At 28.4% G+C, this 13810-nt stretch overlaps 1 protein-coding gene across 1 annotated transcript; it reads left to right on the plus strand.

Moving 5' to 3' along the window:
* The first annotated feature begins 4850 nt into the window (after positions 1 to 4850).
* On the plus strand, positions 4851 to 7812 carry LOC114391976 (heptahelical transmembrane protein 1-like). Its single transcript, XM_028352999.1, has 4 exons — positions 4851 to 5424; positions 5509 to 5598; positions 6397 to 6454; positions 6855 to 7812. Exons 1-4 carry the CDS (start codon positions 5153 to 5155, stop codon positions 7536 to 7538), a joined length of 1104 nt encoding a protein of 367 aa, XP_028208800.1. The 5' UTR covers positions 4851 to 5152; the 3' UTR covers positions 7539 to 7812.
* The last annotated feature ends 5998 nt before the right edge of the window (positions 7813 to 13810 follow it).

The raw sequence follows: 13810 nt of genomic DNA on the forward strand, positions 1-13810 counted from the left end.
TATAAATGAGTTATTTATTGTTTAGTACAAAGTTTTTGAAAAAGAAAAAATGCACTAATTTAATCTTGGAGAAGATCATTAATAATTTAATTTGGTCTTTGAAAATGTTAACTATGAAAGTAAAATATTTCACATTTGTAATTTTAGAACTATTATTTTGTAGCCGTTTTTTAGAATTAAAATGAATTAAGTAATTTTTAAAAATAACATTTCCAGAAAATAATGTTTCTCGAAATAATCAGAGTTTGTGATAAAAGTATTAAGTTATTCTTTTATCCTCATAAAATTTATATGAAAATGTTTATGACTGATCAAATGAATTTAATAATTCCTAAAAATTATAATTTAAATAATAATTCATGGCGGTTAAGAATATATATTTATTAACGACACTTGTTTAATAAAAAAAACACTATAAAGTTAGTTAGGTGTAACTGTTGGTACAGCGACTTTTAGGAGGGGCAAAGTGGTGGTGCGCCATATCGGACCGCAAAAACATCTACGTAATACCGTCCAGGTGCAATTCTTGACATGGGCATGGATGAATCTTCTTCAGTTGTCGGCCTGATTTCTACTTCTAGCTATTAATAAAAGGAAACTCTCAGAAGTTATCATCCATCCCCGTATTTTAGAACAAACAAATCAAATAAGCGTGAAATATTCCATGTTATTCTAAGTTGGTTCCTAAGTTCCTCTTTTTTTGAGAGGATGTTCCTTTAGTAGTTCTAAATTGTTATATGTGGATGCTAATTTGTTTTGGTCAAGCATATTGGTTTCGTAAATAAACTTTCGGCTAGAAAGGGATGTACATGTCCATGTCCCATTGAACAGCTCCAAATATTGTTGAAGAGGGGTTGCAATTTATTTAACATTAGTCTTTTGGCTAAAACGCAGGGCAAATGTAATTTATGGTCGCGTGCGCATTTTGTAAAGCCTAATGGGTCTTGGAGTCAGAGTCAGCCACCTGTCGCCTAATTATTCTGTTAATCCACTCATCACTCAATTAATGCATCCACCAACTAACGTCAATCTACTTCTTTTAATAAATCAATTTTACCTAAACTATACCATAGTTATACTCGGATTCCTTATCCCTTGTGTATATAACTTTATTAGTTTATTTCTATCATTAACTTTAGCTAAACTAGGTCTCTAATACAATTTTGATAAATATACTCTTTATTATTAATTAAAATTTATTCAAAATCACATGCCAAACTCATAAAATTTTATAATTTGTGATAACTATTGAATAACCTTTTTTTCAAATTATTTCTCACCATATAAGATATATCATGTCTTTAGATAATTTTCTGACTTTATTTTTTAAAGTCTTACATTTAACATCGAGTTGAATGTGAGAGTATTTTTTAAATAAATACTTTCATTTGATCTTCTTCTTTACAGTTCGCTGTAATTATCTTTATTCTCTAAAGCGTCTATTCCTATTAGCATAAATAAGCATTCATAATAAATTTCAACCAACACTGAAAAAATGTTTAAAAGGACTTAGTGGCACATATAAATGTTTTGTTCCTTCAAGCAACCGAATTGGTAGAATTTGGGGGTATTAAAAACAAGTTTAAACTTTAAAGTTTAGTTTAATGAATTCCATTTCCCTTTTACAACCATATTTTTTTTCCCTACCCGTGAAGTCCCATGGCCACCTCTAAATTAACAAGTATGGTTGAGCTACTAATCTAATAAACCGATAAACTTCTTTCCATGTCGGAACTCGTATTTGCATGTGTCTTTGGACAATGGTTGTGTTATCCATGACCGGTACTTAGCGTTTCGTAATAAAGGGAATAGGATGTACTAATAATATTTTATTTAAATTATTTTCAAGAAACAATTTTTTGTTGTTGAAATATAATAGAGAAATAAATAAATTTTAGGAAACAATCTTAAGTCTTAACCCAACATGCGTTAAGACATTTTGTTTTACATATCAATAGAAAGGTGATGTTCTCATGTCCATGGCATTATCACAATTTGACACTAATAATGGCTTGGAGACCGTAATTAGTAAGTGGAGCAACCACCTTTCTTCTCTCCCCTCATACTTGAGAAAAGAACATACGGGTTTATTCTTCTAGATGAAAAAAAGAAGAAGAGAATTTTCAAGGGAAAATTAATCTAAATTTTTAATTTTTAAAGGAGCTAATAAATAATCCATGAATTAACTAAATTATTAATCGATTGTGTTACTTAACGAGTTATTCATTTACTATTGAGTCTTGACTTCTTTTTTAAAATACTCTTTTGATTTTTCTTATAAAAACTGTTTTTTTTCTAATTTATTTAGGTATAAACATCAAAGCAACATGCGAAATTATTATTAATAGCTTAAATTTGCATATATTATGAGTAATATCATGACCAAAAATGTTGTGGTAAATTTTTTAGTCAAATGGGTATGTCCAAAACCAAATATTTATTTAGGGTTTTCTCAAGTTCAGTTCAAATTAGTTTTCAATAAAAAATGTTTAATTTAATTTAATTGAATTTAATTTATTTATATATTGTAAATTATAATTTACATTTTGGAGGGTAAAATTCTCACTCTTTCAATTAAATTTTTTCAATATTATTTCACTTCTCTTCCTTAGACGTACATTTAGACATTATTCTCACGACGGGTCAAAATTCAATTATCTCTAACCACTTTCTCTTCATTTTAAACTTATATTTATCTTATTAATTGTATTTTTACTTCAATATATCTTCTTTCACCTATATCTAAATTGAATTTTCAATCATTTTTATCTTCTTAGAATGATTTTAATTATTATTTAATTTTACTCAAAATAATATACTCAGCATTTGTAGTCAATTATGATAGAGAAGTACTTTAATAACTTTATAGTAAAGTATTGCAAAAATATTGTTTCCGACTTTTTTATGCTTGCATGATTTCTTTAAAAAAGTTTAAAATCAAAATATTTTTTATATTAATTATGGCCGTCTAATTAATCCTTGCATCAGAAAAAAAAGGAGCACGGGTACAATATGCACCCTAACTAATCCAATCCCAGATTCAAAGGTTGATGGGTGATTCTTTAGAAAGTATAACTCTAGAATTATTGGATCTGGTATGAACCTTAGGGGGGGAAAAAGAGATAATGTGATTTTAATAGTAATGGGCCACTTTTATGGTTCGTTCTCACTTCAAGGCTTCTGTACTAGGATCCATGCCAATACAAGGAGAAATGGAGAATTGAGATATACGACAAACAACAGTGGATGCCAAAGCTTACCATATATGGCCACGCATTGGTGAAATTTTATTAGTCATTATCTCGGAATTATTCGACATTGCCTACGTACCCAAAAAATAATAAACTTTTTTACTATATATAAACAAAACATATTCTTCTACTACAATGATTTTTTTATATGTTTGATATTATAAAAGTTTACATTAGCAATATATTAATTTTTTGGGTAAAAGGTTTTGGTCCCTCTAAAATTAATTGTTGGTCCTATTTTTATCCTTCTAATTTTAAAATGTACAACTTTACTCCTCAAAATGATTTAGACAACGTTTTATAAATACTATTAAATGTTACCTTCAGATTCTAAAAATTGAAAAAACGTGTTAAAAAAACTAAAAAACATATTTAATTTCATAAAAAATTATTCTTAAGTCATAACTAAGTTTTTTTTTTGACAGAAAAGTCATAACTAAGTTTTGATAATGATATAGTATTCCTCAAAAAAGATAATGATATAGTATGATTTCATATGTGTTGGACATTTTTTTAGTAATTTTAATTAATTATAAATTTATGATATTGATCATAATGCAGGACTAAGTACGAATAGTTTGTAAGGTAGTTATTATCATGTGTGATTTTTTATTTGTTCTATTGCTTGTAGTGATTTTCAAATGTTGATTATTTTTTATCATTATCATATTAGTTGAGTATTTCTTAGTTTCATGATAACTAATATTTATAAAAAATTTGATTGATAATTTTTAGTGAAATCTATATTTACAATCATATATATATATATATATATATATATATATATATATATATATATTTTTTTTTTTTTGTAAGGATCTTGAACACAAAACATTACTAGAGATAGAATTTAATTCTATTTCGATCAACTACTTATTAATTTTTAAATGTTGATTATGATTCAATTAGTTATTAAATTTTATATTATATCAATTTATTTTGTTAGATGTCAAATTAAAAATAATTTTAAAGTCCATTTAAAAACCAATTAAAAAAGATTAACAAACCACAAAAAAAAACCGTAAAAATTGACCCAATGAAAATTTGGTTTGGTTTGACATTACATTCAAATCAAAGCAACAAATCGAACCACCTATCATTTTTATGTTTGATTCAGAAATTTTTTTTTAATCCAAAAAGCAAACCAAATCATATGTAAATATACCCTAAAAAATAACTTAGAAAATATAATTTATTAGTTAAACATAATCGTAAATTATTATAAAAACATCTATTATTCGTCTCCAATTTTTACTAATAAAATAAAAGAACATACCCAAAAAAATAGAACTTACTATATAGTCTATTATTTATTTTTATGAACTAATTAATGAATGGTAATAGTTAAGCCCTATTTACACCGAAGCCCGGGAAACCAACATTAGTTCTCTTGCCTTAAATTACATTTATGATTTATTCTGATAATAATTAAATTAAAAGAAACGATAGCTGTAGTCCACACTCCACACAATAAAAGTTGGTAGATGATTTATAAGTTACCTAAGTTTCCAATTTTAGATATTGACTTGAGATTTGACAAATGATAAAATATAAAAAGAGAGCAAGGTTGTTCCATCTATATATGAGGATTGGATTTAATTGATTATGAAGTGTGCGCTAGCTAGCTTTTAAAGTTTTTTGAACAAACCCCACATAATAGTGCCAAACCTTACCGAGAAGGAGTCCTTAAATGCTGCAGTTGGTGCAGTTGTGCAGCCCCCATTACTGCATCAACATTAGCCACGCAACCACATAAGAGAGAAAAGTCTCTCTATCCATCTAGCATTTACATTCTCTCATTCATATCAATTACTACTACTACTACTACTACATCCACAATTTCATCACAACTCTCTCTGTAGATAAACAAACAATACCTTACCTTGTTGTGCCAAAGGGCAATGAACTATATTCAGACCAAATGCGTGGTTAAGCGCAAAGGCAAAGAAACAGCTGCTGAAACTGAAACCTTGTGTTTTACAAAGTCCAAGGATAACAATAACATGTGCGACCGCCACAGCGGAAAACGCTACCCTTTGTTGTCGTTTTGGGAGCTGCCGGAATACATGAAGGACAACGAATACATTCTACGTTATTACAGAGCTAATTGGCCTTTCAAGCAAGCTCTCTTCAGCCTCTTTCGTTGGCATAACGAAACCTTAAATGTTTGGACGTGCGTAAGCTCCTTCAATCTATCTTTGTTTCTATTTCTTTTCTTTCATTAATATGGCTAATTTTGTTTATTTGTGTGTTTCAGCCATTTAATTGGGTTTTTACTCTTTCTTGGATTGACCCTCGCCAATTTAATGAAGCCTACAGTGGTGGATCTCTTGGAACTCTTTACCAGGTTTTTCTACAACTTTTTTTTCCCCATTCAGTTGTGTTTGTGAGCGCGTGACGACAAACAAACTCAGCTACTTGCTGTCAGAGACTAAGATTTACAAAATCTCGTTTCTCGTCATGTAACAGAAAACACATGTCAGCATGTTTGTTGCCAGATACTGGTGGCTATGTTGAAATTTTGGAATAACAAACAGAAAATTGGAATCCTCTTGCTTTATCTAATTAAACGCTGACGCATAATTTATAAAATAAAAGAAACTCTGAGAATTAGTACTACTATAAATATTGGAATTTGGAACAGAGGCTCCTGTTATCACTTGTTTCACACTCAAAGCTGGCACAATGATGGAAATGATTTCTTTAACACACGTTTGATTTAACAAATAAATAATTAACAATCAGAATCTGTTTAACTTTAAGGCTTCATCATGAAAGAAAGTGTTTATTATACTTTTATATATTTTTGTGAAATAAATAATTCTTAATAAAATTTTATCATTTTTTATACTTAAGGAATCAGTCCTGTAATGTTAAACACTTTTCTTAAATTTAAGCACATAAAATTGTGCAGTTGATGTACCAAATTTTTTGTACAATTTGAGTAAGAGATGTAGTTTAACTAGAACAAGGGTGCTCAGTAATTTGCCTTGCCCAACATCCAATTCATGAGTTAGAATAAATTCCACTCCTTTTTGTGTCGTTTTATATTAGCCATTGCGGTTAGGAATGTGAACTACCTAGCTAATACTAGTATGGTAGATTTTACCACAAGTCAACTAAATTTGCATATCATCTTTTGCAGGTCTTTTTCTTCAAGCGCGGAAAAAAATGTTTCTCATAACGTCAAAGATTTGTTTCAGGTAATTGAGCTCATGATCACAGTAAAAACAGATAAACTTACCCTACCAGTTTAATGCTAACAAAATTTATTTTGAAGTGATGTAACTTTTGGATGTTTTTATTTAAAAGTAAGTTAATAATAAAGTTGAATATAATATTTTTGATCCAACCGAAAAATTACTTAAAATTATTTTGATTTAAATCAATCTCGGATGCAATCAATTTTTTCAGCATAAAACAAAATATGTGAAAATTTTCCTCACGTTACTTTCTATTTCAATGTGATTCTGGATAATTTTCTCATGTTACCTTGTATTTCAATGTGATTCTGGATAATTTAACGTGAAAGTAAACACGCAGGGCGTAATTATTACCTTACAAAATGTATATATATTTATTGACATTTGTAAGAACTTGCAGGGAACAACATTACTCTTTGATCTAAATCATCAAACGCCTTTGACAATCGAACTTCAGTCCACAGCACTGGTTATAGCAAGATGGCCATTCTTTGTTTTCCTAGGTGGTTCCATGTTCTGCCTCCTCTCTAGCAGCATGTGCCACCTCTTTTGTTGTCACTCCCGTGACTTGAACCTGTTCCTGTGGCGAATGGACTATGTAGGAATAGTTGTCATGATCATAACCTCCTTTTTCCCTCAAATCTACTATGTCTTCCTATGTGAACCTCACTGGCAAATCATCTACCTTGCTGGGATCACAGCCATGGGACTATTCACCATAGCAACGATGCTCTCTCCGACACTTTCGACTAGCAAATACCGCGCATTTCGGGCCATGTTGTTCTGTTCAATGGGACTTTTCGGCATTGTGCCTGCAATCCATGCATGCTTTGTGAATTGGAGCAATCCTAGACGCAACATTACCTTAGCATATGAAATTGGCATGGCCTTGTCTTACTTGACAGGAACCTTATTCTATGTGACAAGGATACCCGAAAGGTGGAAGCCTGGGTGGTTCGATTTGGCAGGTCATAGCCATCAAATATTTCATGCTCTTGTTGTTGTTGGGGCATTGGCACATTATGCAGCCACTCTTCAAATGCTAGAGTGGCGTGACTCTTTTGGGTGTGACACGGTTCTATGATCCATATATGTCTCTTTCACAAAGATAAACTTATATGCAGCATAAGATGGATTTGATTGGGGTTTTCATATTAATTGTAGTGGCCCAAGCTTTTCTCTGTAGTGATATTAAGGAGCATTGCTTCATTGTTGGGTTTCAAGCCTGTGATAACTACCAAAGTCCAAAGAGGCTGTGATTCTTCTGAATATAATTATTTAATTCTCCTCTTCTTTCTCTAGTGCCTTGATTTTGTTCCCTTTTGAATTTGTTAGTCAATATAATAGGATTGTACCTAGAATTTATTTAGTAGGTTTCTCTTTTTTTCTCGATTGTTTGATTGTTTAATATGTGGCTGTTAGATGAATATCTTGCATTTTTCTTTTGAAATTAAGATGTCAAATATATAGATGACAGTATTCAAAAGTGGTGTATATTTTATAGAGGTGGTTGGCTTAACAGGTATAGCTCAAAAAGTAAGTGAACCGAATCTAATCTACTTTTTTGTTGAGCCAAAAAATCGATACTGCATACCTCTTGCACAATTCATTATAGCTTGTTGCATTGGTTAAGGGAGTTGATACTCCTAATAAGAAAATTAACAAAAAAAAATGAAATTTTTTTTTTTTACTAAACCAATTTTATCATCATTATTATTATATTAAAAAAAGTTATTAAAATATAACTAAAAATATTATTTTAGTCTATTATATTTTTGCATTTTTCAATTAAAAATCGTCTAAAATTGCTATACCTTAGATCTAATAAAATTATTTAATATATATATATATATATATATATATATATATATATATATATATATATTAAATGCTTCAAACAAATAATTTTTGATACTTTTGAATTGAAAAAAATAACAAAGACAACTTAATATAATCATTTAAGGATGAAAGAAACATTTTGGGTTGATTGGCAAACATAAAAAATCCTTTTGAAACGTAAAGAATTAAAACAAAAAAAAAATAACAAAGTCAACTTAATATAATCATTTAAGGATGAAAGAAACATTTTGGGTTGATTGGCAAACATAAAAAATCCTTTTAAAACGTAAAGAATTAAAACAAAAAAAAATAACAAAGTCAACTTAATATAATCATTTAAGGATGAAAGAAACATTTTGGGTTGATTGGCAAACATAAAAAATCCTTTTAAAAAGTAAAGAATTAAAACAAAAAAATATAAAGACCAAATGATATTTTAGTCAAAAAAAAAATTATAGCTTTCGATCGGACTACCAAGTATTAATAGTCTCAACTTATCTTTATGTACATACTTTTTTTTTTGTTTTTAAGACTCTTTTAATAAAATTTAGACTGCTTAAGAAAAGTAGTTAATTTTTTAAATTATTTTATTATTCTTTCAAAATTATTTTTCATTATTTTCTCTACTTAATTGCTTCTCATATAAGATTAATTAATGTTTGGATAGAATATTATAATTAATTGAGACTATCATAAAAAAAATAATTAATGCACTAGACATTTAGGAGAAAATATTATAAAAAGTGACAAACAATAAAATGAAAAGAGTCTTGTATTGGTAAAACAAAAAAAGAAAAAGAAAAGATTCTTGTATATAAATACGAATGGAGTATTTAAGTTTTTTAATTTAAAAAAATAATTAATTATACTTCACTATGTGTCATGCATAAATTAGTTGAGACAATCATAATTCTAAGCTACCTAATAATTTTTTTGGGGTTTTTGGTTCTTTATTTACATAAAAAGAATCCTAAAAAACTAATTTAAATGTGAAAAAAAGTATACAATTTCATCAGTATTATTGGTACTGTTCTCTAATTAAATCTAGAGTTTAGTGTCAATATGCAGAGTGCTGCTAAAAGCTATTGAAATAGTCTGACAAGGAATGGAAGAATCTTTGGTTGGAATGCGACTCTCAATTAGTGGTCCTAGACTTTAAGGACATGAACATAGTCCCGTGGCAGATTCAAAGTAAGTGGAAAAATACAGTTTGATTCACCAAATCAATGAACTCTGGTGGATCACATTTATCGATCGTGAAAATAACTCATCTGTAAATAGATTTGTCTCACATGCCATCACTATATAGGATTTTTGTTGGTGGGATTTCACCCCCACATTTCTCACTTCTTTTTTTGTTCAAGAATCAAGATAGATATGTTCTTCTGTATTATATGTCTAGGTAGAGTTTTGCATTGTCCCCTCATGGGTTTGGTACGGTCTAACCCCCATTATCCTCGTGTATCTTTTGCATGCTTTGGTTATTAATATATTTGACTTTGCTGCTATGACCTTTTGCTTATTGTACGTGAGGCCAACTTAGTTGAGATTATGATAAGTACTTTAGCCCAAATTTAGTGTCTCTTTTGCTTAAAAAAATAAAATAAAAATTCGTTAAATATCAATATGTATTGATAAAGTAAAACTCTAATTCTAAATCTAACGGAGAACAACATCAACCATACTTTTTTTTAATAGAATCAACAATACCTGTGACAATATTACATCAATAACATTCCCCCTAAACAAAATGCCTAGCTATCATGTTTTCAAGGTGAAGGCAGCTTAATAATTTTAATTATTTCCCAGGTCAAGGTTATCAAACTCGAGAGTTTATGCAGACTTGTGAAAATTTCATAGACTCGACTCGTGGACTTAACTCCTAGACTCGCAAGAGTCTACTTCATATAAAAATAATAATAAAATATCTATAAATAACATACTAATTAAATATTTCAACAATATAATAAAGCAAAACAATAAATCATAAAGTTCAGAATATTTAAATAACCAAGTCTAGTAATAATAAATCATTACTAGATAATAACTTACAGACGTTATAGTAGTGGTAGATCATTCTCATCGAGGGTTTGCTGTTATTAGATAACAAGGGTTTGATATTATTAAAGGTGAGAATTTTATATTTGAGAATAACACATAAAATGAAGGTATGTTGAATGTTAAACAAACAAAAAACAATAAAAAATGAATTACATTTTGGTTTAATTTTTTTAACTTGCTAACTCATTGACTTAGTGGTAAACTCGAGAGTCTACCGAGTTAACTCGAGAGTTTGATAACCATGCATAGAGCTACCTCTTTTAATTTCCGATCTAGAAGGTTGGACTTTTTGCAAAGCTTGCATTTCAATTGGCATGCGAGTTTTTTTTATTTAAATAATATAAATAAATTAATTATTTATCCAAATAATATATCCAAAATTTTATTTACATGGATATACATTTTATTGTTCAAGGTGAGAAATCGATTCCCCCAAATCGATTTCTCACATACTATTTTTTTTTTCTTAGGTAAGAAATCAGCTTTTCATGAACCAATTTTTTAATTATATTTTTTATACATTTAGAAATAAGTTCTTGAGAAATCGATTTCTAAATGTGATTTTTTTTAATCAAAAAACTCAATTAAGAAATCATTTTTTAAAGGGCATGTCACTCCACCAGACAGTCTGGCGTGATAGTGGATGAACAACATAGAATTTTGTACATGTATTTTGCATTTGATGCATTACACAAAATTATATGAGGAGGTTCAAGAATAATAACATAAAAAAAATTAACTATCAATATGGATGAGTGTCAAACTTTTTTCTCTATATATTAAATATCACTTAATTTTGTACTGTGGATAATAATTGAAATGGTATGTTTATCACTACTCAGCATATGCAAAGACGAAACCTTAATTCAATCACTACTTTAACACTCTGAGGGAGGAGACACAAGTTGAATTAACAATTAATTGGCTGAGGAAGATTCCGTGAGAAAAGTTGACTCGTGCATATGATTGGTGGTCGATGATGGAAATACATGACCACCAATCTTGTTGAGCCAATTAATTCGGTACTTAACAAAACATGAAATTTGTCAATATGTGCACCGGTAAAATCAACCTATACAAGGTGTAATGCATTATTCAACCAAAGAGGGAGAGAAATTGCCGCAATGATTACATCTGACCAAGTTTATGCACAAGTATTAGACAAGGCTATGGAAGATAAAGAAAAATAAACTCTCACATTGTTCTTGAGTTCGATCGATGTGACATAAAGTTCTTAGTCCAGGAAACAATTAATCAAAAGAAATTCAGAAATTTCATGGTCAGACTGAATGAAAGGTGGGGAGTGACTATAACAAATTTCAAAAAATACACATGCCTTGTTCTCATGTTGTTGCTGCTTATAAGCATGCTCATTATGAGTATAGGAACTACATACATGAGTTGTATATGTTGAAAAGTGTCTCTAATCTGTACAAAGGATTATTTGGGGAATTGCACAACGAAGTGTTAGGAGCTAAGAATTTGCCTTGACTAAAGGATGAAAAGAAATTTTAAAGGTTGTCATATCTCTTCTCATATACACGTCAAGATGGATATTCGAGATTCAGGTCAATCAAAACGATGTTCCATGTATCGTTGCATGCATCCTAAAAAATTCAAAAACAAATGCCACCACCACACGGACTCAAGCCAACAATGTTAGCTTTATGTCATATTGTTTGTATTTTAAAAGTTGTGTATTATTTCAAATTTAAATATTTTGTTCTATTATGTAATTTCATATCTATTTTGTAACTTAAATATTTTAGTTCAATTTAACTTGTTGGTTAAATATGTTTTTTAAATTTAAATTAAGTTGTTGATTAATTATGTATTTTGATAATCAAATAAAATGAAATAAAAAAAATTCAACTCATTAAAACATGATAAAACATAAAATATGTAAAACAAAATTAACAACAACATATAAAAAACAATATTATTTTCCGTTTAAAGAAACATAAATATAAACAATAAATAACACAAAAAATAAAAAACAATTTAAAAACAAAAAAATATAAAATACATTTATGAAATTAGTTTCCCATTAACTGATTTCTTAACTTTTGAAACATAAAAAATAAAGGAATGTTTACAAGTTAGGAACTGGGTAATTGATTTTTAAATATATAAAAAAATGTAGTTAAGAAAGAGAACCGATTTCTTAACTAAGAAAAAAATAGACAAATAATTTTTTGATGTATTATTTAGATAATTAATTAATTTATATTATTTAAATAAAAAACTCTCCGCATGCTCCCATAACTATAAGTTTATGATGCTATGGAGATTTGAACTCGTGTTATTTATCACGCTTTTTAACAATCCTAGGTATCCACGTATTAACTAATATTTTTTTTTTTCGAGAAATGGAGATCTTGGTGCAGTTAGTTTGTTAATAGTCACCTATTAATTAAGTTTTTTTAAAAGAAATTTTCATATACTTACGTATTATATAATATTCTTATTTTTCTCTTACAATTGTTATGTGATATATATATATATATATATATATATATATATATATATTAATTTTTAGTTATACATTTTTATTTTCCATCCTCTCCCATTTACACATTTTAAAATTTTAACCTTGGTTTTTTCTAATTTTAGTTTTTCTAACTTTTCAAATTTTCAATTTCTAAAAGTATCAAACAAAGTGTATTTATTTTCAATAAATTAAAAGGCACATGTTTTACCTTTAATTTTCGATCAAAGAAAAAATTATACATTGGTAGTTATAAAAATGTATAATCAGTTACCCTTTTGAATATTCTTTTTTCTATTTTTATAAATTTTATTTTCATTTAATCATAATTGTGCAAATTCTAATAACAAGAATTATTGAAATGTATATATTAAATTTTATTAACAGAATTTATTTTAAAAACATAAAACTAGACTTTTAATTTAAAAATGCCTATTTTTTTTTGGTAGAAGATCAGGGCTAAAGCCCCAGAAGAAAATATTCATTAATAACCACAAGAAAACATAACAGGTTGAGCATCGGGCATAACGACCACTAAATAAAAGCTGGAACAAATTAAAAAATTAAACCCTCTAACCTCAAACAAAAGATAAACCGGGCTTGGATAGTATATTCGCAATTTGATTAACCTCGCGATAAACATGTTTCCATTCAAATTTTTTTTGTTGGTATTTTAAATCAAGCTTTATTTATTACTAGATAAAGTTCTCTCTACAGTAACAACTTCGAAGCTGAGGTTTTAACTAACCATTAAAATCGGGTAAGTAGAAGAAATTTAGGTAGTAATAAGTTCAAACTTAATGATTATAATTAGTGGAAAAAAAACCTTATCATTTCCTGTTTCTCCATTAATTATCTGTATTTCCTTTGAGTTCCCTTATTTTAGCGAGTGAAAACAGAAAACTGATGCATTATTACTTAGAATTTACATGCTTCAGCTAGCTCAAAATTTTCTCATCTCAGGCAAG

The sequence above is a fragment of the Glycine soja genome, chromosome 17 (assembly GCF_004193775.1).
Source record: "Glycine soja cultivar W05 chromosome 17, ASM419377v2, whole genome shotgun sequence".
NCBI lineage: Eukaryota > Viridiplantae > Streptophyta > Magnoliopsida > Fabales > Fabaceae > Glycine > Glycine soja.